Here is a 25132-nt window from a genome sequence, read left to right as displayed (position 1 = left end):
AATCGATTTATCCATCCATCAGCCATCCAATCAATCCATCAATCCATTTATCCATCCATCAACCAATCCATCCATCCATCCATCAAACAACTGCTAATATTGGTATATATTTCATATTAAATTATATTTTTAAGTATATATTATTATACTTAAAGAAGAAGCGTCCTTGAGCTCTGGAAAGGCGCTATATAAATAAAACTTATTATTATTATTATAAGGGCCAACTCTTGGCAACAGTACTACTGATAGATGATTAGTTTGGTGGGTATCATATTGTGTGTATCATATTTTCTAAGGCCATGTGTCCACTGCCTTATAGATATGTCAAAAACTATTTTATATATATATATATATATATATATATATATATATATTTATTTATATATATATACACTGATTGGCTTCATCACTCTGTCTCCTCTCCACCAGTAAGCTGGTGTGTGGTGAGCGTTCTGGCGCACTATGGCTGCCGTCGCATCATCCAAGTGGATCCTGCACATTGGTGGTGGTTGAGGAGATTCCCCCTTCTATGTGAAGCGCTTTGAGTACCTAGAAAAGCGCTATATAAATGCAATGAATTATTATTATTATTATTATTAATGAATTATGAATTATTATTTTCTATAGCTAAAGTCGCTGCATGTAGCCTACATAGAAATATATAGGCTATATATATTTTTTAAATCAATAACATATTTATTAGGATCAGCACAAATTGAAACAACAAAATGGTAACACTTTACAACAAGTCTCATTTGTTTAGATTAATGCTAATGCATTAGGTAACATGAACTATGGGCAATATATTTTTTACAGATTTAGTAGCCATTGTTAAAGTAACTTTTTATTTTGTTCAAAATGTATATAATGAATCCATCTTCCAAACCGTGTTTTTTTTCTTATCCTGAATCACTACAATACGCCTAAAATAAGTGTTTATATTGGGACTATTTTAGACCAACCGCTGCGGAGTAGCCCAGTACCTGCGTGACTCGTCATATACATAAACAGAGAGAAGTAGCTCCGGCTACAATGTTCTTCCGCAAGACGCACGCAGTTTTGATTATTAACCGCTACTGAGTGTCCGACAGCGCCTCCAATGGCCGAAGTGTGTCATTACACCAGCGCTTTACTCCGCGTGGCGTGCAGAGACCGAGGGGGCGCAAAAGCTGCAGCATGGAGGTACCAATTTATCAATATTAGTATTAATGTTATCATATGGAGTGTAGAGAATTCATAATAATACATATCTTATGTGAGTTTATTATAGTGGCTTGGTGTTAATGGTGCATTCTGCTGCTGCCATGTTGACCCAGCCGTGTCTGTGGCCGAGAGCAGAGCAGATAACGTTACTGAAAGCATAGCTGCTACTGTTAAGACGGATATATTATTATTTTCAAACGAAACACGAGACTCTTGGTGTTACAGTTACTATCTTAAACACCAAACCCGTGCCAGGCATGAACTCGTGGTTCAATTTTTAACGTACTGCTAATGTTTTGGTTAGGGGGGGGGGTTCGACTAACTTAACGTTAACGGAATATTGAGCCTGTTATTTTGCTAACATGACCGTATGAAATACAGATACAAGAATTTAATGTTTAATTTTAATATTATCTCTAACAATATGGAGGAAACACGAAAAAGAAATCTAAAATGGCGCGTGAACTCGTTGGCAAGGAATGTTCTAGACGCTCCTCAGCCTCCGGTTTATTTCCAACCGTCTCCTCCTGAATTTAGTCTTTATCTCGGAAGAATGCGCGTGTAATCTTTGATCTTCGTGTACACACATAGCCACTCTATTCCTTTAGATGTAATGCCATTGAAACCTTCTGCCACCGGCCGAAATACGAATCTTACTATGGCGTAGGGTGAGCTTATGAATAATATTAACAAGGTTACGAGGTAATCTTTTGGAGCGTCCAATCACGTGCTCTAATTAATATTCATGATCAAGCCTTAGTAAAATAAGTTCATTGGCTAACTGACAAGAGCCCACCTTTCAACTTCACTCTTTCAGCCAATTAGGAGGGATTGTTGGGCTGACGTCACTCAATCTAATGAATATTAAATAAGCCTTCACGCAACATGGCAAAAGTATGGCCTGATGCAGTCCATCCTCTTGATATTCACCATCAGAAACACCCACACATTCAGTGAACACATGTATTATCAGCTTTTTAAACAATTAACTTAATAACTTTAGAGCATTAAGGGCCAGTTGTATCTGTCTAATGACGCATATTTGTAAAAAGGCAAAGGTTGAAGATAACAAGTGTGATATGTAACTGTGTTTTATGTGAACAGGGTCGAATCAGTAAGGAGCCGGAGCAGCTCAGGAAGCTGTTTATTGGTGGACTGAGTTTCGAGACCACAGAGGACAGTTTACGAGCTCACTTTGAGCAATGGGGCAAACTCACAGACTGCGTGGTGAGTGGCCGTCAGATCACATGCTTTTCAGTTTCGCTTTAGGGACTAATTGCATTCACTTTGAAATGTGTCTGCAGCAGATGCAATCCCAATTTTTTCAATTACATAAAATGAAAGGGGAAAAAAAAGTCCCAGGTTCAGCTCCGAAGCATCTTGGAGTATCATGCCATGGTATATGAATATAGTTATTATTCACTGAATTACCATAATACTTCATACTATCACTAGCTATGTTTCCATCCAAAGGAAACATAGCGCAAAATTGGCGCAAAATATCTGTAATAAAAATGGAAGTTGCTACAATCGAGCAAAACCACTGTGGCTCTTTTATCCTCCATCATAAATGACTTGTTTTCCATCAAGCGTTGAAGACTCTTCTTTTTCAAAAATGAGGTTTAAAAATGTTCAGACCTCATCGTCCATCCAAAAATACCTCTCTCTCTTTCTCCACCATTTTTCTGATCACATGATCTGTTGAGGCAGTCACATGATTCTTTTTTTTTTTTTTTTTGCACATCAATGGATTTGTTCTGCAAATGCATTTTCCATCTCAGTTTATGCCTATATCTTCTTATCAGAAAAAAAAGAAGATCTGCCTCAATTCAGTTTTTTGCATGCACATTTTTTTAATTTTTATTAGTTTATGTGCATCTTGGCATTTCCATACAGCTTTTTTTTTTATGCAAACAATCATAAATGATTCACAATTAATCACAATAGTTTAGAAAACATTATGCGATAAAATTTCAAATTGGAGCCTGTACTCGGCCAAGATGACATTTTGAGCCGAATGTCCTTATGTAGCCGAATCTGTGCTGGTTTGTATCGGCCGCCTCCAGTTGTCCCTTTGTTTTGCCTCCAGCGAACGCCGTCACGTAATTGTGATGTCGGCGCAAAAAGGGTCTATAGAAATACCACTAATAATAACAGCAACAAAACCACTGTTATTGATGATATTATCATTGCTTTTATCTTTCCTCAGGTAATGAGAGATCCAGCAAACAAGCGCTCGCGAGGCTTCGGCTTCGTGACGTACTCCTGTGGCGTGGAGGTTGACGCTGCAATGGCAGCTCGGCCACACAAAGTGGACGGTCGCGTCGTTGAGCCCAAACGGGCCGTTTCCCGAGAGGTACGGTTACATTCACTTAAAACATTGAGCTGTATGGAGTTAGGGCGGTCGCGATAATCACAATATTGAAACCGAGAATCGGTTCTTATCCAGAACCGTTGGTGTTTTTGAAAAATACCGGAACCGTGCGAAATTCCTAAGTTTCGGTTCCGAAACCGGTTCTGGTGCGATGTGTGGGCGATGTATGAATATTCTCATGAATATTAAAATAGTAATGTATGAATGCCCTGAAAAGCCCTTGCGCTACTCGTATAGGTTTCGCGTCAGATATCAGTTATGCAGTTACACTGTTACGCCAACTCATTTGAGTGAGTCATTAAACCGTTCATCCAACGAACACGTTAAAAAACGCTGATTCATTAAAAGATAGATGTAATGAAACAAGATGTTAATTATTTTTAACTTTGAGCTCCACTTTTCAAGCTGGGTAACGCTCAAGCCGATGCTTCACTTAAAGGACCTGTATGTAAGAAATGTATTTCAATTAATCATAAAATGGTCCTGATATCAGTGTTAATTTCGTTGACGAAAATAACGACGAAAATTATTCGTCAACGACATTTTTTCACAGACGAAAACGAGACGATAACTAAATAAAACCTAGTTTTGAATGACAAAGACTATGACGAAAATCTATTGACATTTTCGTCAACTAATAAAAACTAGACGAAAATGTTAGATAGTGACGATTTGGGAAGCGATCCGTCAGAACTGATGTCCTGCGTGTGTGGTAGATGCGCACATTTGTAGGCTACTGTAACGTGATCTACCCCGCGGTCATAAAACGTTAAAAAATGTGAACGTCTGGGAGAATGAGTAGGGCAGACATATAGATCTCTGAATAAGAGTGACGATGCAAAAAAGAGCTCTATTCGGTGCGGTTTTCTGTGCGCACACACCTAACCCGAAGCGTGCAGTCATGCACAATACACCTACAGCGCGCGAGTAGGCTACTGAATTGAGCTCTCTTTCGTGTCTGAATGGAGAAATACACAACAGTATGTCTAAATGTCCTTTTTGGAGAGTATTCATGTAAACTATGCTGGTTATGTCTTAAACTGTGAGTGTGTCGGATGTGCATCAGTGCAATTGTATCCGCATGTCATTGGACATGATCCGACGTCTTAAAGTGACAGTGGCAATAAACCTAATGCGGTCCGTGTCCTTAATTTTGATCAAGCAACAAAAGAAAAAGAGAAAAGCATTCACTGTTTGTTAATAGCTTTAATAAGGATTAATTATATTTAATTCATACAAATAAATATGTCTGCTTGAAAGAATAAAGAATGATGTGTAAGTAGTTATAAGGAATGAATATATCATTCATTGTAAAGAAGACTGTGTTGTACTTTAGGAAAAGTGGTTTTATTTCATTTTAAGATATTTTTTAAGTAACAGCAGTTAAATCTGTATCTGTATTGCATGTTCAAACTTAAAAATCATTCATATTAATAGGTTAATAGATGTTTTCTCCGAGAGTATATGGGTTTGGAAATTTTAGAGAAATTCTAAATTAACGCATTACAATTGAACTAAACCCATTATATTTTAGTCGACTAAATCTACTGTAGATTTAGTCGACTAAAATGTTATTGTATTTCGTCGACTAAAACTAGACTAAAACTAAAACAATTCAGATGACTAAAATATGACTAAAACTAAATGCAGGGTTCCCGCGGATCCTTAAAAAGTCTTAAAAAGTCTTAAATTAGATTTTTAAAATTTAAGGCCATAAAAAGTCTTATAAAGTCTTATTTTTACTTATGAAAGGTCTTAAATTTTAGATGACACTTTGACTTAGACATATCTAAAAGCTTTCCAAATTAAAACCATCTAATTAGCGTACGTATTTTTATTGATTTATTATTCTATCTTTGTGGATTTGCTAGTTCACGTGACATTTCGCGTCACTCGCGAGTCGCGGCAGCATAACTGTCTCCTGCACGCGAGAGGAGAGAAGGAGAAGAAAGGTCGTAAATGTCAGTTCAGTTGTAAGTTCATTCTTTATGTGCGTATGGTGTGCGATGTGTATTGTCTTTTATGATATTGCAATCATTGTTTTAACAATGTACGAGGCACTGCGAGCTGACATCGCATTTGTCTCTCGTGCTTTCACTGCGTGATGTGTGCAGTGTAACTGTTATGTCCCCAAGTTAGTTTTTGTCTTATATTTATATCATATTATGTTCTTATATTAGAATATCACATCAGAAAGAGTGCCGTTTTCCCGTGCACGATTCCAAGTGTGATATTTATGTTATACAACAGTTAAATTAACAATAAGTTAACATTGAGTTACTTTTTAGACACAATATTGTCAATATTGTTTGTTTTCCCTTTATTTCGCCGACTTTAATTTCAAAATGAAACCGTAGCAGAGTCTCAATGCAACCGACAGCGATTATTTCTTGACTGAAATCCGCGTTTTGAACGAATCACTTGCTTCTTTCCCGAATGAATCAGCCGTTTGAACGAATCGGTTGAATGAATGACTCACTTATTAAGACAGTGATTTGCCGCTGCGGTTTCATATTTAAAGTACCCTTTAAATAAAATGTTAAAATTAGAAATCATTTCATATTTAAATATTGAATATTGATTTAAAAATATATATCTCATAGCTTTATTTATGCAGTTGTAAATGGAGTGTAAATAAATTAATGCCACTTCTGATGCCGCTTCTGTCACCTCTGCACTGCAAAGATGGATTTTGATTGAATGATTTAATTTGACTGTAACAGTGGTACTGTATGATTATTATATAATTAAGTATTATTGTATAATTACTGTATAATTTAATTTGAATGATAGTATTTGACATTAAAGGTGATGCATAACTCTAAATAAGTTTAGAAAAAATGTCCATATATAGGTGAAAATGCCCCTGAAAAAATCAATTTAAGGTGGCAAATATTGCCCCTTAATTAAAATATTAATTTCTGTCACTGCTGTGAACTGACCACAGCATAGAATATGAAAAATATGAATATCTTCGTGAGTCAGCTGTCAACAATAGACCTAAACCAGCCATGGCACCAGCACAAAAACACAATCAGTAAAATATCATCTAATTATTATCAACAAAACGTTGAAAATATCAAGATATATTTTTGTCAATACTGCACAGCCCTAATGTACGGTATTAATTTTGATTTCTTCAGGTCTTAAAAAGGTCTTAAAAAGCCTTAAATTTGACTTTCAAAAGTGTGCAGGAACCCTGTAAATGGCATTTTAGTCAAAAGACTAAGACTTGTTGTGATGTCTGTCTGTGTTCCCCCTGTCTTTGTGCACTTGGTTCAGTCCTGTTCCCTGTTTTCCCGCTCCCCGTTATCTCTATTAGTCTTCCCAGGTGTTTCCCGTTAACCACGCCCCCTTGTTATCCTGTTTAGATCGTTTGCCCTTGTATTTAAGCCCTGTGTTTCAGTCCAGTCCTTGTGAGTTCTTGTTGTTGTAACCTTGATGTTGGTGGTTCTGTTCCTGAGTCTTGTGCCCTAGCCTGAGTCTTTATGTAGTTTGAGTTTATTGAATAAAGTGTGCTGCAATTGGATCCTGCTTCCTCCCTTGCTTCAACCACCTTCATAACAGAAGAACTCACCAAAAATGAATCCAGCAGCACAACTGATATGTCTCCGCCAAGGAGACCGACCGATTGAGGACTATGTGAGGGACTTTTTGGAGCTGGCTCACCTGTCTGGTATGGATGATTTGTGCCTAAAGATATTTTTTCGTGGAGGTCTTTCTGAGCCGCTCAGCTACCTGATGCCACTGCATGACCCAAACGGGTCTATTGAGCAGTATGTCGACCTGGCCCTTTTGCTGAGCGGTTCGGCATTTACTGTGGGCTTGGCTGATGAAGCACCCTGCCAGCTCACCGTCCAGCCAGAGACCGTCCAGCCAGAGACCGTCCAGCCAGAGACCGTCCAGCCAGAGACCGTCCAGCCAGAGACCGTCCAGCCAGAGACCGTCCACGTCACGTCTGCTCAGCCAGAGACCGTCCACGTCACGTCTGCCCAGCCAGAGACCGTTCACGTCACGTCTGCCCAGCCAGAGACCGTTCACGTCACGTCTGCCCAGCCAGAGACCGATCACGTCACGTCTGCCCAGCCAGAAACCGATCACGCCACACATGCGCCGCCTGAGCCCTCAGTGACCGCAACACTGGCCATTATGGCCACAGCCATGTGGTGTGTGTGGGCTACGCACACACTTGAGCCGGTGTCCGCTGATCCTGCGCCAGAGCCCGCTGATCCTGCGCCAGAGCCCGCTGATCCTGCGCCAGAGCCCGCTGATCCTGCGCCAGAGCCCGCTGATCCTGCGCCGGTGTCTGTTCCTGCTGATGACCCCATGGCTGCCCCTAAGAAAATTTGGGGGGGGGGCAGTAGGACCCTGGATGGGACTGTGAAGGCCGCACCGCCATGGCTGCCCGAAGGGTCTTCTCCGCCGTGGCCGCCCGAGGGGTCTTCACCGCCGTGGCCGCCCGAGGGGTCTTCACCGCCGTGGCCGCCCGAGGGGTCTTCACCGCCGTGGCCGCCCGAGGGGTCTTCACCGCCGTGGCCGCCCGAGGGGTCTTCACCGCCGTGGCCGCCCGAGGATCCACAGCCTGCTCCGCCCTGGTCACGCCCTCGGCCTGCTCCGTCGTGGACACGCCCACGGCCTGCTTTGTCATGGACACGCCCACAGCCTGCTCCGCCCTGGCCGCCTGCACGTCCAGCTCCGCCCACGTTCCATGGCCCAGGTCAGCCCACGTTCCATAGCCCATGCCCGTCATTGCAAGGCCCTGGTCCCGTTCCCTGCGCGGACCTGGCCCTCCGTCCCTCCCCCGGGACCGCCTCCACTCCACCGCCCTCCCGAATTGTCTTGTGTCCTGTTTTGTTGGGCGTCGGGAGCCGCCCATAGAGGGGGGGCTATGTTGTGATGTCTGTCTGTGTTCCCCCTGTCTTTGTGCACTTGGTTCAGTCCTGTTCCCTGTTTTCCCGCTCCCCGTTATCTCTATTAGTCTTCCCAGGTGTTTCCCGTTAACCACGCCCCCTTGTTATCCTGTTTAGATCGTTTGCCCTTGTATTTAAGCCCTGTGTTTCAGTCCAGTCCTTGTGAGTTCTTGTTGTTGTAACCTTGATGTTGGTGGTTCTGTTCCTGAGTCTTGTGCCCTAGCCTGAGTCTTTATGTAGTTTGAGTTTATTGAATAAAGTGTGCTGCAATTGGATCCTGCTTCCTCCCTTGCTTCAACCACCTTCATAACAAGACTAAAACTAAATCAAAATTTGCTGACAAAATTAACACTGCCTGATATGTCTCTAGACATTAAGAAATCATGTTCATATCAAATACTTATATCACTGACAACAGTTAGTACGGCCACGATATTGTCATTTAAAAAGTGAAGTTGCAGCCCTCAACCGATGTTGATGTTGTCATCTTGTGTTTTGGCCTGAAGCCCCACCCTCCACCTATCTACCAATCACGAAGTCAGTGTTTCGGCATCCGGGTTGCCAGCTCTGCTCTAGTTGAAAGCTCCTTGTAGCAGCCTATGTTCCTGCTGGATCCTGCAGCCTATCTGGCAACCTCGAGTCAGGGGGGAGGGGGAGGGGATACACAGCTCTACAGTAATTTGAAAGTGATTGCAGTACCAATTTTGGCCACAATCTTACATACAGCTCCTTTAATAGAGACAAATGGCATTGATTCAATGCATTGACCAGGTACCAATGGATTTACCAGGCCATTCATGGTAAATACCCTTAAACGTTACAAGGATGATACGACAAATGTTTCGCTTTCCTTGGACACGGCAACCTTTTCACGAATATAAATGACTTGACCTCAAAGACAGACGCAGGTCATCGCATGCGCTCAGTCGATCTCTCATTTACTGTGTGTGTAGGCTTAAAGCCCCGTTCACACTACAAGCGACAAAGCGACACGATACCATTCATTTCAATGTGGAGCGGGCGATTCCGGCGACACGCGCGACCGGTGGGGTTGAGATCTGTTTAACTTTATGCAAATGAAGAGCGACTTTCGGGAGCGACAACCAATAGGAGTGAAGTCAGTGGAGCACGTCACTCTTCAGTGCTGAGTCTGACCGAGGCAAGTTGAACGAGAAGCTCATTTTAGCAGTCAGAAACTGTCCTGAAATTTATGATATATCTCCGTGTACATACAGTGGTATTCACCGCACTGACTCCGTGCCTGAATGGTTTCGGGGAACCCAGATAGACTGGTATTTGCCCGTTTTCTGCAGTTAAATAGCCGCGATGGCAAAGATCACTCACTGTTTCTCGTTCATCTTTAATATTATCCATTTTATGTACTGATTCCATTTATATTTCGACTTTTCCTTCCAAAATGTTTGTTTGTAGCGGCAAGAAAACGTATTTGTTGTCTAACATAGAGTAACATCCGTGAATGTCACTCACAAACATTACTAGGCTACCAGCAGTGGGAACGCCCTCCAGCGACAAAGTGTGAACGGGGCTTAAGTGCAAATCCACGAAGCCTCTGTACAAATCACCATGATAAACAGTCTTGTTATCATTATTAACTTATTCAACATTCAATACACATGCACGAAGTTCAAAACAAGAAGGGTATAGCCTTATGAAAAAAAAAAACAGGCGAATATCGCGGTTGCTTGCATTCCTCTGCGGTCGGCTTGTCAATATTGCGGTTATCGCGTCAGCCCTAATTAGGGCTGGGCGATATGGGCAAAAAAATGTATCACGATAATTTTTTTATATCAGTCGATATCGATAATTATCACGATAAATGCCAAATCTTTATTTCTTTCAAGTTTAAAGGCAGATTTTTGCTCCTAAGTGAAAGTGCGTTAATTGTGGTTTTAAACTACTCTTTATTGTCAGAACATATCATGACAAACACTTGCTAAACATATATTTCTTAGTTTCTGCATGTGCTAATGGGGGATATTGTTTCAAGTCTTGCAACAGGTTTGTGTTGCCTGACTTTGATGGCACGTATCTTCAGCACATATTAATATTACATATTTTATCCCGAAACACATATTTGACAGTGAGTTGACAGTAAATCTGCATCTTAACTCAAGCTAATACTACTATGTTAAATTTATGTTCATTAACAAAAACAGTAACATCTGTTAAAAAAAAATTAACAACCACATTTTTATTTGGTAAAATGTAATATTCTGACTGTTTGAGTTTTATTAAAATTAACCATTGGTTATCCAGTATCATCCATGGTAAATGGATTCAGTATCATCCATGGTAAATGGATCCAGTATCATCCATGGTAAATGGATTCAGTATCAATTCAGATTGACTGTATCGTTGCGCAGTGTTTCTCCTGTTCGTCAGCTCTGTTTCATCTGCCTTTAAACTGGTTTAAATCACCGAGTCATTTGTGTTCTTCGCTGAATTCAAGCGCTTCACTGGATCTCGTGAGCGAGGCCGATCAGAGTAAACGCATCCATCTCCTCTAGTGAGCTCGCGCTGTGCTGCCGTTTGGACTTTGAGCCGAGCGGATAAACAGTCCGTGAGGCGCGCGCGGTTCAAATGAGTTTCGTTCCGCTTTTGGCGCATCAACATTATCGAACATTTATCGAACTCTTGATATCGTTTTATCGAGAAAAATTATATCGCGATAATTATCGTTATCGTTTTATCGCCCAGCCCTAGCCCTAATGCCGCATATCGCTCTTTCTTTCTCAGAGCTGTGAGTTTCTGGCTTTATTCTGGCAATTCAGAGTGTATTTCTTGCGATTTTGAGTCAAAATCTTGCAATTCTGAATTTTGAGTTAAACTCGTAACTGCGAGAAATAAAGTCTGAACTGTGAAATATAAACTCACAATTCTGAGGAAAAAAAGTCTGAATTGCAGGAGGATACCAACTCAAAACCACTAGAGATTAACTCTGAAGTGCAAGAAATATAGTCAGAATTGTATTCGAAACTCACAATTCTGAGAAAGAAAGTCTAAATTGCAAGACGTTAACTCATAATTCAGAGAGATAATATACTCCATGTAGGGCTGGCGTGGTGAAAGTGTAGTGTAGTCACTGTGTTTGCATGCGGAAGCAAAACCCTTTAATTTGGCCGTCCGAAACCGGATGAAATCAGGAATCAGTGGTTTACATTCACTGTTCTTAAGCAGTGCAACCCAAACGTTTCCACAACACATTTCACAGAGGACATCTTCCTGAACCCGGGAGAGTAACGCCAGCTGTATACAAGTTGTGCTTGCGAAGTTGGTTCCGATCATCTGGACTTTCAGAATCGGGCTTAAACTGATAGATTAATACAGACACATTATTAACTGTGTGTTTACAGGTGCTTTAGAAGCTGAAGCTCACGATCGTTACATTTCTGACACACTTGAGAAGTCTGGCCAATCAGAGCACTCTGAGGTGTTCAGGAGGAGGGGCTTTGTAGAAATCAGATGCTGCGTCCCAATTCGCCAACTTATACTACGCCCTAAAAGTATGTACTCTTTTTGTGAAGAAAAAGTGCATACTTTTAAGTGTGTAGCAAAAGAGTAGGCAAGCTTTGGGACATACTACTTCGTCATCTTTAACGGACAGCTCTGTCGCGTGCATCCTGTAATCGAAACTCAAAAACTTAAATCGAAAACTTAAACTCAATCGAATATAATTTCTTACCGATTCGGAGAGAAATGTTTTCGCACGTTCATCCGCCAGTCGTGGGTCTTTCATGCGGAGACTCTCCTCGTGTGTTTGCAATTTGAATGTAATGATGCATTTAAAAGTTAATGGCTAAACGTATCTTTATAAAAGTTCACAATGTGCTGTAGATGCAATATAATGTAGACAACATTGAATAAATACATTTTCGTCAGGTTATAAACTGATAATTAATCACTCAAACCCCTTTATCTAGACCTCTCTATAAAGCCGGACTCTTTCGTCCTCCATGTCTGTAGTTTTTTAACACTTTTCACTCGTGTTTGTAGTTCTAACCGAATCCTCGTCCAGCGCGCGATGGGTTGTGGGCAATATCAGCCGTTAGAGTGTGCAACGATCTGCACTTCGGATTCTGACCGGATATAGTAGACCATCCGGGTCTCTTTGGGACACTCATTTCAACATACTACGATTTGGGACGTACTAATTCTATTTTCGAATACTATTTAGGACGGATAGTATGCGAATTGGGACGCAGCAAGAGTGTTTCAGACAGACTGAGAATAGAGGTGCTGCAATAATGTAGTGTGTGAAAAATAGGGATGTCCCGATCCGATCACGCGATCGGAAATCGGGCCCGATCACGTGGTTTCAGACTCGATCGGAATCGGAGGTTACCTCCCGATCAGGACTCGGATATATGTAAATTAGGGGTGTAACGCTATTCGTAATTATTGAACCGTTTCGGTACGAGGCTTCCGGTTCGGTACGCATACAAACCGAACGATTCCTAGGACCATTTTTCCTGCAGACAAAATCGGCGCTGGCGCGACCACCACAACGTTGCGCAACATCAAATGGCAAACGTTATGAAAGCGGAACGAAACTGCGCTACTCATTATACTGTGCTTAACGGGCCATTTATCAGCAACATCTGTGCAGCGCGAGATCAAGCGACACTGTGCTAAGAGATCCAGTGAAGAACACATTTGAGTTCGCCACTGAAGTAATAACATCGCTGCGAGATCTAGTGAGAAGCATTCACATTTCTCCGTTATTAACCGTAGATCTCTATTAGATCAAACAGCGCTCACGTGGACACCAGGAGAATCATTGTGCCGTGAATGAACATGGATTTAATGTTGCACTTCAAAACTCAAATATTATATAAATATATATTTAAATGTTATTTTTAATGTGATTACCAAAACATTATTTGTTCATCCTTCAAAGATTACCCCCATTTATAAACCTGAAAGTTTCAAGATGTAGGAAAACTCAAACTTATTTAAAAATAGTTTTTCTTTTAATAAATAGGACATTTCTCTGGCATTTCTTTCTTTTTGCTGTATCGTATCAAACCGAAGCGCAAATTTTGTGAACTGTTACACCCCTAATGTATATATATATTCTCATTATTTTTTTATACACTTTTAAAACATTTTTATTTTTTGTTTACATGCCTGCCGGGTATTTTAAGTTGAGGTGCTATTTGTTTTTATATTAGACTTTTTCTATATTTACTGTTGCACTAAAGTCCAAAAGTGAAGATTTTATGTTATTTATTACTTGATTGTTCAAGCTACCTCACAGAAGGGCTCTGTTTGTTAACAGAGTTGTTGAATGTTAAAATAAGGTGAATTAAATAAAAAATAAGAAACGTCCTGGATCAGTTTTTTCTCTCTTCTTTATTTTTTCTTTATTCTTTTTTTTATGTATTTTATAAGTATCGGATCGTGACTCGGTATCGATAGATACTCAAAATCAAATGACTCGGACTCGAGGGCAAAAAAACCTGATCGGGACATCCCTAGTAAAAAATAATGTGCTTTTTTTAATGTAAACCCTAACGCTCAAAATGATCTTCAATTCAGAATTTCTTTTATCAGAATTCAAATACTTTTTAAAATTGATTTGTCAAGTGAATTTGAATGGACAAATTTTAAAAAAAGAAACTTTTGAGAGTAATTAATACACACAAAAAAAACATAAAGAAACTAAATATAATGCGTTGAGATTTTTTACAGTGTACAATTCACCGAAGCCTCGTCTTCTCTCTTCGACCGGCATTATGCTAATATTTCACATTGTGACGTGGATGTTTGCAGAGGTTTGGTAAATCTGGACTCGGATCGAGGGGTTTTAGGAAGGTCTGGATCAGTGTTTATGTTAAATAAATCCCTTTGTGGGAGACTATGAGCTTTGTAACTTTACAGATCTTATATATGCAGGAACAGACACATTACACACTAAAGGAAAAGAAAAACATTAAAAAGCATCATTTACTTTAATTAAGATGTACAGTGTACAGGTCAAAAGTTTGGAAACATTAGTATTTTTAATATTTTTGAAGTCTCTTTTGCTCATCAAGGCTGCATTCATTTGATCAAAAATACTGGAAAAAACTGTAATATTGTGAAATATTATTACAATTTAAAATAATGGGTTTCTATTTGAATATACTTCATAATATAATTTATTTCTGTGATGCGAAGCTGAATTTACACGAGCGATTACCCCAGTCTTCGGTGTCACATGATCCTCCTTCATAAATCATGATTCTGCTATAAATGGATGTGCTTTGATTATCCAGGACTCGAATAGACCTGGAGCCCATCTGACAGTGAAGAAGATCTTTGTGGGGGGGATCAAGGAGGACACAGAGGAGTATCACATCCGAGAGTACTTCGAGCCGTTCGGGAAGATCGAGACCATCGACATAATGGAAGAGCGTTCGACTGGCAAAAAGAGAGGATTCTGCTTCGTCACCTTCGATGATCATGATACTGTGGATAAAATTGTTGGTGAGTTTAGATGGAAACCATTTACTTTCATCTGATAGTCACACACAGACTCGAAATATATAGTTTATGGGTAAAATAGTCCATCTAAAACTATTAAAACAGCATTTTTTTCTGGTTGTTTTTTAATTATCGTGCATGCAGCTTAAATGAACTGCCATTAATTGATATACATCACATGGAATATTTGTACTTCAGTGTAAATATTACAAATTTTTAGCAAAATACTATTTAAGTGAAAATTACAAAATTAAATTAAAACTCAATAATACACTAAAATAAATTTATTTTTAGCTAAAATCTTCATGTTGGTTTACAGTAGCGGCCAAAAGTGATGGAAAATTGACATCACTCTTTATTCAAATATTATTAAAAATGTGTTAAAGATTGTGAAAGCTCTTGTGTAGTTGTACTTGGAGATAATTGTGTTATTTGTGACACAAGTTTCGGGCAGGCTGTCATAAAAATGAATTATGGAAACACTTAACAATAAGGTTTCATTAGTTAACATGAACTTATAATGAACTGCACTTCTACAGCATTTATTAATGTTAATTTCAGTATTTCCGAATGCACTATTAAAATCAAAACTTGTATTTGTTAACATTAGTTAATGCACCTTGAACTAACATGAATATGACAATGAACGACTGTATTTTTATTAACAAAGATTAAATAAATACTGTAACAAATGTATTGCTCATTGTTAGTTAATACATTAACTAATGTTATAAAAGGAGACCTTATTTTAAAGTGTTACCGTAATTATGAACACTTGCAAAAACGAGAGAATAAACGAAATATAACTGATTATGTTGTAGTCAATGTGTAAGCTTTTCCCTGTGATCTTTTTGTGTTTCTCTGCATTTGTTGTTGTTCTGGCACATCATTTCATCAGATAAATACCTTTGTTCTTTTCTTCATATTTAAAGTATTTAAAAAGCCTAAAATATCATCTTCATATTTTGATTGTTTAATCGAACTTGTAGGGAGATCATTTTGGCCATAACTGTATAAAAGGTCACAAACATGCTGTGTCACCTACCCATATTATGGCAAGAAATACCCGTTCTTGCAGGTTTTATACAGTAGCTGAGCTAACAGATCTATGTTTTGCCTTTTTAAAATGATTAATTTTCCTTTGTCATCAGCACAAAAATATCACACAATCAACTCTCATAACTGTGAAGTAAGAAAAGCCCTTCCAAAGCAGGAGATGCAGTCTGGTTCCAATCAGAGATGTAAGTAGCATGTTTAATAGAAATACCATTTTGAAAGGTTCATGATAAATTGAGACTGTAATATTCAAAGCAATGCATGTGGTTATTGCTAATAATATATAACGTGCTGTGTCGGGTGCGTTCTCAGATCGCGGTGGAGGTGGAGGTGGAGGTGGAGGTGGGGATAATTTCATGAACAGAGGAGGAAACTTCGGAGGTGACAACTTTGGCAGAGGTGATATGTGACATGTGATACTGTACATCTGATCCTGTGTGTGAGTGTGTAGAGCACAACCTCAGGTGTGAATAACACTGTGCTAAACACACTGAACCCTGTTTACAGGAGGGTACGGAGGAGGCCGGGGTGGATACGGAGGAGACGGATACAACGGATTTGGTGGGGACAGTATCATGACACTTACATGATCAAAATCAGCAGACTCTTTGATAAAGAGTGTTGTAATAAACATGCAGGCAGGATCAGGGAAAGGCCAGGCTGAAGCTAGTGGCTCAAAGTGCAAGGGTTTTAATAAGTGATAAGAGCTAAACTAAAAGCCAGGAAATAGGGAACTTAAAGGGTTAGTTCACCCAAAAATGAAACTTCTGTCAGTAATTACTCTCCCTAATGTTGTTCAACCCCGTAAGACTTTCGTTCATCTTCTGAACACAAATTATGATATTTTTGATTAAATCTGAGAGCTGGATCACTCCTCCATAGGCTTCTTTAGGGATCGAAACTGGCCGGCCCAAAAGTTATGAAAGATATCGTTAAAATAGTCCGAGTGACTACAGTGGCTCAAAAAAAAATAAAAAAAAATAACGACTTTATTCAACTATTCATTTCCTTCTCTGTACGACCGTGAGATTTCACGTAGTGTAACAGCGCAGCGCTTCTAGGTTGTACGTCCGATTATATGACTGACAGACAAGAACGGTTTGACCTAAAAATATCAAAATTGAAACTACTGCGGAAACAAAGACACCTACATCTTGGATGCCCTTGAGGTAAGCTAAAACATACCAAAAATTAATTTCAAAGTGAACTATCCCTTTAAGTAGGCCTATCTGATATCAGAATTGGAATCGATTTTCTATTCGTAACCCTACTAACTACTAATCTATAGAAAATATTGAACTTGAATTGAATATTGTAAATAAATGTGTATGGGGCTATGTGAAATATATTAGTCATTTTTCCCCATATTGTCGATGATCGTCTGATCGTACTTGCCAGACACTGTTGATGTATGATAATATCGTCATATCGACAGCAAAACTATAAAATGGCAACTGAAAACAGGAAATAACCAAATACAAAGGAACAATAAAAGTCCAAATTGAACACATGACCTGTTTATTTGCAGAAAACTTGCTGTTAATTTATGCCAGATTTGCACCAATGTTGACCAGAAGCTGAAAAAGTATATTTTATATTTATATAAAAAGTATATATATTTTTATGAAGTGATAAAAAACCAGCACTGCTTAATCTGCTCCTTTAAACCTTAATATTTCGCAACGTTTCGACCAAAACAGGTCTTCGCCTGTGTATCAAGCGATTTCCTATTCGCATAACAAATCCTCAACCTGTTCAAAGACAACTATCCAGTAAGTTAGAAGACCTCAAATAAGTATTGAAAAGGAAGACGTCCAAAAACAACAACAATAAGCTCTTAATGCAAATGAAGTGCTAACTTATCCCAATCAACCAATCAGTGTCACTCCCCGAGAGCCTGAGAAGACGACCACTGAAGTGCAGGTTTCTGCTGTGTTTGCGACGGCAGGTAATAATAACTATGGAGGAGGCGCTGGCGGAGGAGGGGGTCGTGGGGGGTACGGTGGAGGCCCTGGATACGGTAACCAAGGCGGAGGAGGATTTGGAGGATATGACAACTACAATGATGGCAGGAATTTTGGAGGTACATTCTCGTTAAAGCTAAGACAAATGCTTGACAGGTGGCTGGAGGGGGAGGGGCTAAACAAGAGGGCTCAGTGATGTCATCCTGAAATAGAAGTCGTTTTGGAGGCGGAGCTACATGTTATATTCTGACTAAAGACCAGCTTCTTTTTTGTAATGACATGAACCGACGAATCATTTAATTGAAACAAATGATTAAAAAAATACTCTAATGTTTGGAGTCAGTACGATTTTTAATGTTTTTGATGTCTCGTTTGCTCTCAAAGGCTGCATCAAAAATACCGTAAAAACAGTTTATTCCTGTGATCAAAGCTGAATGTTCAGCATCATTACTCCAGTCTTCAGTGTCACATGATCCTTCAGAAATCACTCTAATATGATGATTTGATGATCAAGAAACATTTATTATATTACTATCAATGTTAGTAAATGTTTTACTCTCAGTTGTGCTGCTTTAAATTTCCGTGTTTCTTTTGATGAATAGAAAGTCAACAGCATTTTTGCAAGACTATTTTTTGTTATAATGTAATGCAAGTCTTTACTGTCGCTTCTGAATAATACAAAAATAGTAAAACACTCATAGAATAAAAAATGTACATAGTAGAATAATAAATATGCATTGAAATGATCTTCATTATTACCTTCATCACAGGTAACTTTGGTGGCAGTAGTGGAGGAGGAGGAGGAGGAAACTACAATGATTTCGGGAATTACGGGGGACAACAGTCCAACTACGGCCCCATGAAGGGAAATAACTTCGGAGGAAGGAACTCGGGACCTTACGGAGGTAAACAGTGTATATATTAAAGCAATAAGCCGTGATTTACAGTGAATTTAAAGGCGCAACACCCCTCAGCTGTTCTAAATTCACTGTAAAACACGGTTTCGCTGGGCTTATTGCTTTTATAAAACGGTTACTGCTTGAAAATATTCATTTTAATATTTATTTATTCATAAAATAAACACCAGCAACAAAAAATATGACGTTATAACACATTTATTCCTCCGCCAAGCAATGTAGTTCCAAAGAGGTTGCCAAGCAACACATGCAGCAACAAAGCATCACAAACGGCAGTTGCGCAGTAACACTGATGTAATGTGTTCGTGGAGTGATTCACAACGGCTTTGAACGCGGCTCAACCAATCAGAATCAAGGACCGGATCTATCCGTTATATATATGTATATCTATATCCCCAGTGTTTTAGCCTGAGCCTCTGTTGTGTTCAGGTGGATATGGCTCTGGTGGAGGCGGCGGCGGCGGGTATAACTCCCGGAGATATTAACACATCAGCTTATCTGTGGTAAGTTCAGCGCCGACACACGCTGCGTCCCAAACCACAGACTGTATAGTAGGTGCTACGTGCGGTTTGAAACTCGGCTTCACGGCTCTTCAAAAAAGTATGTTCTGTATAGAATGATTAAATTCGGACGTACTTCATCTGCCATTATCATGTGACCTCCATTCTCAAATCCTCTCCGGTGTCCCGATGAGGCTCTGAGGTGTTCATATGATCATTCAGGTGCTCCTACTGCTTTTCAGATAGTGTTCGAACACACTTCTCTGTTGGCAGACTTAAGATCCTATGAAATCATTTTTATTTTTTCACAAATTCCATTTGATATTTTTCTGGATTGCGTTTTTTTTTTTTTTTTACGTTTGAATTTTTCTGGATTGGTCTCCATTTTAATGGTTAAATAAACATGTTGTAATCAAAAGGCATGTCTAATGAAACTACAATGTAAGAAAGTTTAACAAAAAAAGAAAATGTTAGGTTACAATGAAATTTTTTATTATTAATATTTAATTCTGTTTTATTTTTTACCAAATTCTGGTTTTCTGTTTTAAGATTTCTGGATTTTAATGCTTTAATTACATTTTAATAATCAAAAAGCATATCTAATTAACTAAATAGTTGATGTTGACAGCTTCGCGAATGTAAACATACAGCAAGTCAAACGAGGAGAAGCAGCAGAGTTGGGAGAAAGTATAGAGAAAAAAAGATGCTAAAATCCCTAAAAGGATGTGGAATTTACCAGGATACGTTAAATAGGGAAACCAGGGACCGGTATGTGGACAAAATCGGCACTTTTAACGGTTTGGATCCATATGAAATTTCCAACAAAGAGTCGGCAAACAGTGGGAACACAGTAATCCGGACAAAGGTAACTTTAAGATGCGCTCCACCTAGCTGCTAGTTTAGTAACCGTTAGTGCTAACAACCATTCACAACCATATACTTTTAACTATGCGTTTCAAAACTGTAGTAACGTTAGCCGTCAACCCTCCCGTTTTTACGGGCTTCTCACGTATTTGAGCTCTTTTCCCGCTGTCTTCCCGTTTTAGTATTTTCCTGTAAAATATCCCGTATTTTAATACTCTCATAACATCAACGTTAGCCCTTCCATCGGACCTGTCAGTCTCTGTACGGTTGCTACCCCCTTCCCCTAAGCATCGGTTTGCTTACTAACTTAAGTTTAGCTTAAAACAGCTACTAACTACACTTTAGAAAAACATAGTTAAAAGTACGTTACATGTGTGAATGTTTGTTAGCACTAACTGTTACTAAACTAGCAGCTAGGTGGAGCGCAGTTTACCTTTGTCCGGATTAAGTTACTGTGCTCCCGCTGTTTGTTGGAAATTTCATATGGATCCAAACCGTTAAAAGTGCCGATTTTGTCCACATACCGGTCCCTGGCTTCCCTATTTAACGTATCCCGGTAAATTCCACATCCTTTTAGGGATTTTAACATCTTTTTTTCTCTTCTTTCTCCCAACTCTGCTGCTTCTCCTCGTTCGACTTGCTGTATGTTTACATTCGCGAAGCTGTCAACATGGCCGCCACGTCCCAGAATGCAACCCGGCGCCCAAGCCCTATTGATAAAAACAACAACATAATATAATATATATAATAATAACATAATATATATTTTTCTGGATTGGTCTCAATTTTAATGGTTAAATAAAAATGTTGTAATCAAAAGGCATGTCTAATGAAACTTATACAATTTAACAACAATGTAAGAAAGTTTAACAAAAAATACAATGTTACGGACCTATGAAATTTTTTATTATTATTATTTAATTCTGTTTTATTTTTTACCAAATTCTGGTTTTCTGTTTTAAGATTTCTGGATTTTAATGCTTTAATTACATTTTAATATTCAATTAACTGAATTGATAAAAACAACAACACAATATTATTTTTAATATCTTTTTTTATATTTTATATTCCTCAAAAATGTGACAAATCCCGTGACCGTCCGCTCTATACGGTAAATTGTGTTTTTATCCCGTCGGCTGAATCCACGGGGCCCTACAGACTTGTTCGGCCTACTATACAGTGTGAGAGTAGGCGTGTTGGGACGCAGCCACAGACTCCACAGAAGTGTAACACAGGATGATGACTTGTGATGTTTTACCGTGTGTGTGTTCAACAGGCTTCAGATCCAGAGTTAGATGGTGATGAGGAGAGATGAGAGGAAAGATTACTGAGGGCCAAGATCTGCCAGTTATAGCTCTTTTACCGCAGCGGTGTGTGTTTAACGTTGGCCGCGCGAGAGTAGCGTGTGTTAGTTAGTGTATGTACTGTACATTCCTTACTGCTGCATTATTTCACCCGCTCGGATTTTCTTTGTGCTTTTCTCACACCCTCAATCCTTTGTGAATGTGTTGTTGTTTTTTTTAGCGTTTTTGAGAGTGAAAAAAATATTATGTTATCAAACACTGTAGCCAGAGTAGTTCAAAAATGATATGTTGTGAGTATGCAATATGTTGTGGCCTTGATATTATTTGGAGGGCTTTTAATTTTTTGATTTGAATTTTTATATATTGTGAGCATACAGTACATGTGTTGTTGATCTCTGAATGAAAAACAGAGTAGACTTTATCAGATCTGAGGGCATGTAACATGTCAAACCTGTAAAGATCCACGTCTAGATTGTTTCACTTTTTTGACAATTGACAAAAGAAACCAGTTGAAATAAAGTTGTGCTCTAGTAATAATGAAGTTTAGTGCGTCATTGAGTCTGAAAGCGAGTCGGCTGTCCTGAGCGCGTGTTGTTGTTGTGTATGAGAGTAGAAAGGCCTTCAGGCCGAGACAGACGAACTGACAACAGGACAGCCGCCACTGGACCAGTGTGTCTAGCGTCTGTTTTGGACAGGAGGAGGGCTAGCGGAGAGCCAATGCTAGCGGAGAGCCAATGCTAGCGGAGAGCCAATGCTAGCGGAGAGCCAAGGCTAGCGGAGAGCCAAGGCTAGCGGAGAGCCAAGGCTAGCGGAAAGCCAAGGCTAGCGGAGAGCCAAGGCTAGCGGAGAGCCAAGGCTAGCGGAGAGCCAAGGCTAGCGGAGAGCCAAGGCTAGCGGAGAGCCAAGGCTAGCGGAGAGCCAAGGCTAGCGTGAGGATGAGGGTTTGAGGCAGACAGAAGACGTGGAAGGTAAGAGTAACTCTTCTGCTTAATTTACAGATGGGAAAAGCAGCGCCCGGTCTACAGTAAGTGGCTGAAAGTCTTTTCAGCGACGGTTCTGGATGGGTAAGATTAATACGCACGAGATATATGGTGATTTAATAAAGAGATCCTCCCGTAGTCGCACTGAGAGATTCAGAAACTACATTCGGCTCAAGTATAGACCATGCTGTGTGGATGAATCTCACAAACCTGGGGTCTTATTTCACCTTTTTTTTGTTGATATCGTGTATATATATATCAAATTATGAAGTGAAAATGAAGTCAATGCAATGTGGCTTCTCATTACCATAATGGCAAAAAAAGTCAAATTCTGAATACTGTAGTGTGAAATAAAATAAATTATAAATATGCTAAATATGTGTTTACATTTCTTGTTGTGTTGCCATTATCTTAAGCTGATTTTTTTTTTGTATAATAGTACTAAATATTGAGGTGCGGCCACATTTACCACTGTTCAGTGAGTTTTCATGGGCGAAATCCAGTCATGTCAGTAGGAATCCACAGCAATGGGAGTATTTGATGGAGAAACATGTACCCACGCAGATTTCACAACGGCTTGAAGTTTGTCTCGTGGATTCACTGTGATGCCCAAGAGAAATCTGCCCGTTCATACACTATTAATAATAGACACTGGACCCTTTTTGGCCAGAAAATGTCACTAAAAGTTCTGCAAATGTCAATAGTGTAGCGATTCATGACTGCAGAAATTCACCATACGAGGGTAAATGTCACCGCTGTACTGTAAATCTAATTAAAAAATCATTTAAAGAATGAATCATCTTAAGACATGTCTGACTGGCAGCTTACAGCATATTGAGTTCGAGGTGGAATGTGACCCGACTTGTTTTAATGAGATTCATTCACTGATGTGCAAGCGAGGACATTTTGCTGAACATTCATTCACTTGACAGGAACTTCCATGAACTGTGAACATTTTTGTAGTATTTTGCCAGTTACTGGTATACTGTATACTGTATTTTTGTGTGTGTGAGGATGTTTTGTAATTCAGGGTAAATCCATATTTATATATATATATTCACACAATATTTTCCTAAGAAGTTTTATAGTCTTAAAACATCACTCATAATGTCGTAATGAATACATGTGATTGCATTGCCAAATGTTGACTGTTTAATAAAACCATTTGAAAAGCCCTGAGAATGTTTAATTTTCTGTGTAGTTTGTGTGTGAGCGCAGTGCCTTCTCTTCTCACACAATGCTTATCTGTCTCCAAAACCTGACATGGGGACTTTGTTCCCCTGACCCTGAATTAAGGTCATGACCATGGGTAAATGTTTAAGATACAGTTGCCCTAGATAAGTCACATGCTCACACTCTGATGGCTTTAAACTGATGGAAGAATTGTAACATTTCATAAGCAACCAGATTTTAAAAATCGGATCATGTAGTGTACCATATAACCCATGGGCTCTAGGATGGGTCTGTTAATAAGAGAACGCATGCTAGTTTAATGCTGTCATAAGAACAAAAGCATTCAATGTATGATTTATCACCCTTTTATTATCATGCATCAAGCGGTAGATTGTGAAAAGATCCTACATTGTGACGTAAATACGGGCCTTTGAACAGGTTGACCCTGTTTGTGTGGCGTGACTTGTTGAAAATGGAGAATCACTGTAGTGTGAAAGAGAGGGCTTGGTGTGTTCAAAGGTGGTGTGTGTGTGTGTGTGTGAGAAAGTGCCTAGCAGTGCAAACAACTGCTCTTTACTGGTGCTCTTCGTCCAGCATGGCTTTAATGAAGGCATGTCTATCATGGGACGCTGCCAAACAGTCCAGATCTGTTGCATAACACTGGGAGACTGGGGCTGTTTGGTGGAGGGGAATGGACAAAAAGGGGCTTTTCTCCCTCAAAGGCTTATGGTTTTGTTAAATCTCAAGAATCGTGGTAGATATTGTGAGCATGTAGTGTTTTACAGTGTTGGTGGTGAGCCTAAATTAAGTGCGTTTCCAAGAAAACTAACAATTTGAGCACAAAACCTTCTGATGGATTGTGATTTAATGGCAGATAATATACAGCGGCCTCAAAAAGTATCAAAAAGCTACACTTAAACTGGATTAATAAAATATCAGACAAGTGGTATCTGCAAACATAAGCCATTTTTCACTCTTCTCCTTTACATCATCATGATCCAAAGTGTCAACAGTTTTCTGTCTTCATTTTGAACCGTATTACTTTTGTAGTCGACATGTTGTGCCATTGTTCTCTAAAATATATAGGTCACCTCTTTTGATACTTTATATGTGATGACTTGATCGATTTTGACTGCTTCCTTATTCCTTATTGTTAATATCCACTTCCTCTTTCCTTCCATTTGTTGACCGTCATCAAACCAACTTCCATTCAAGACCACATTAGACTTCACTGGTTTAAATATTTATTTAATATAAAGCCATAAAGTCAAGAGATAAAATAGCAATAGAATAGTAAATTAGGATATAAAAACTGACATAAGTGCAGACTCAAAATGATCATAACCATTTTTAGCATACTAAAACAAGATCTATTTATGTACAATACATTTGTTCCTATCT

At 39.2% G+C, this 25132-nt stretch overlaps 1 protein-coding gene across 1 annotated transcript; it reads left to right on the top strand.

Moving 5' to 3' along the window:
- The first annotated feature begins 1035 nt into the window (after positions 1-1035).
- Positions 1036-21925, top strand: hnrnpa3 (heterogeneous nuclear ribonucleoprotein A3). The gene is made up of 11 exons (XM_056244001.1): positions 1036-1182; positions 2308-2430; positions 3413-3559; positions 14766-14976; positions 16125-16214; positions 16342-16428; positions 16537-16599; positions 17978-18112; positions 18764-18898; positions 19340-19413; positions 21551-21925. Exons 1-10 carry the CDS (start codon positions 1177-1179, stop codon positions 19393-19395), a joined length of 1053 nt encoding a protein of 350 aa, XP_056099976.1. The 5' UTR covers positions 1036-1176; the 3' UTR covers positions 19396-19413; positions 21551-21925.
- The last annotated feature ends 3207 nt before the right edge of the window (positions 21926-25132 follow it).

Source organism: Rhinichthys klamathensis, unplaced genomic scaffold (genome assembly GCF_029890125.1).
Source record: "Rhinichthys klamathensis goyatoka isolate OS25496 unplaced genomic scaffold, OSU_Roscu_1.1 h1tg000889l_1, whole genome shotgun sequence".
Taxonomy (NCBI): Eukaryota; Metazoa; Chordata; class Actinopteri; order Cypriniformes; family Leuciscidae; genus Rhinichthys; species Rhinichthys klamathensis.
The sequence above is the reverse complement of the archived record's forward strand: the minus strand, read 5'-3'. Positions and strand labels throughout refer to the sequence as shown.

Bases quoted from the DNA above. Each gene is read 5' to 3' on its own strand.
- hnrnpa3 (XM_056244001.1), top strand. The intron at 3,560-14,765 runs GTACGGTTACAT...TTGATTATCCAG, and splicing joins AACGGGCCGTTTCCCGAGAG to GACTCGAATAGACCTGGAGC. The intron at 16,429-16,536 runs GTGATATGTGAC...CCCTGTTTACAG, and splicing joins AGGTGACAACTTTGGCAGAG to GAGGGTACGGAGGAGGCCGG.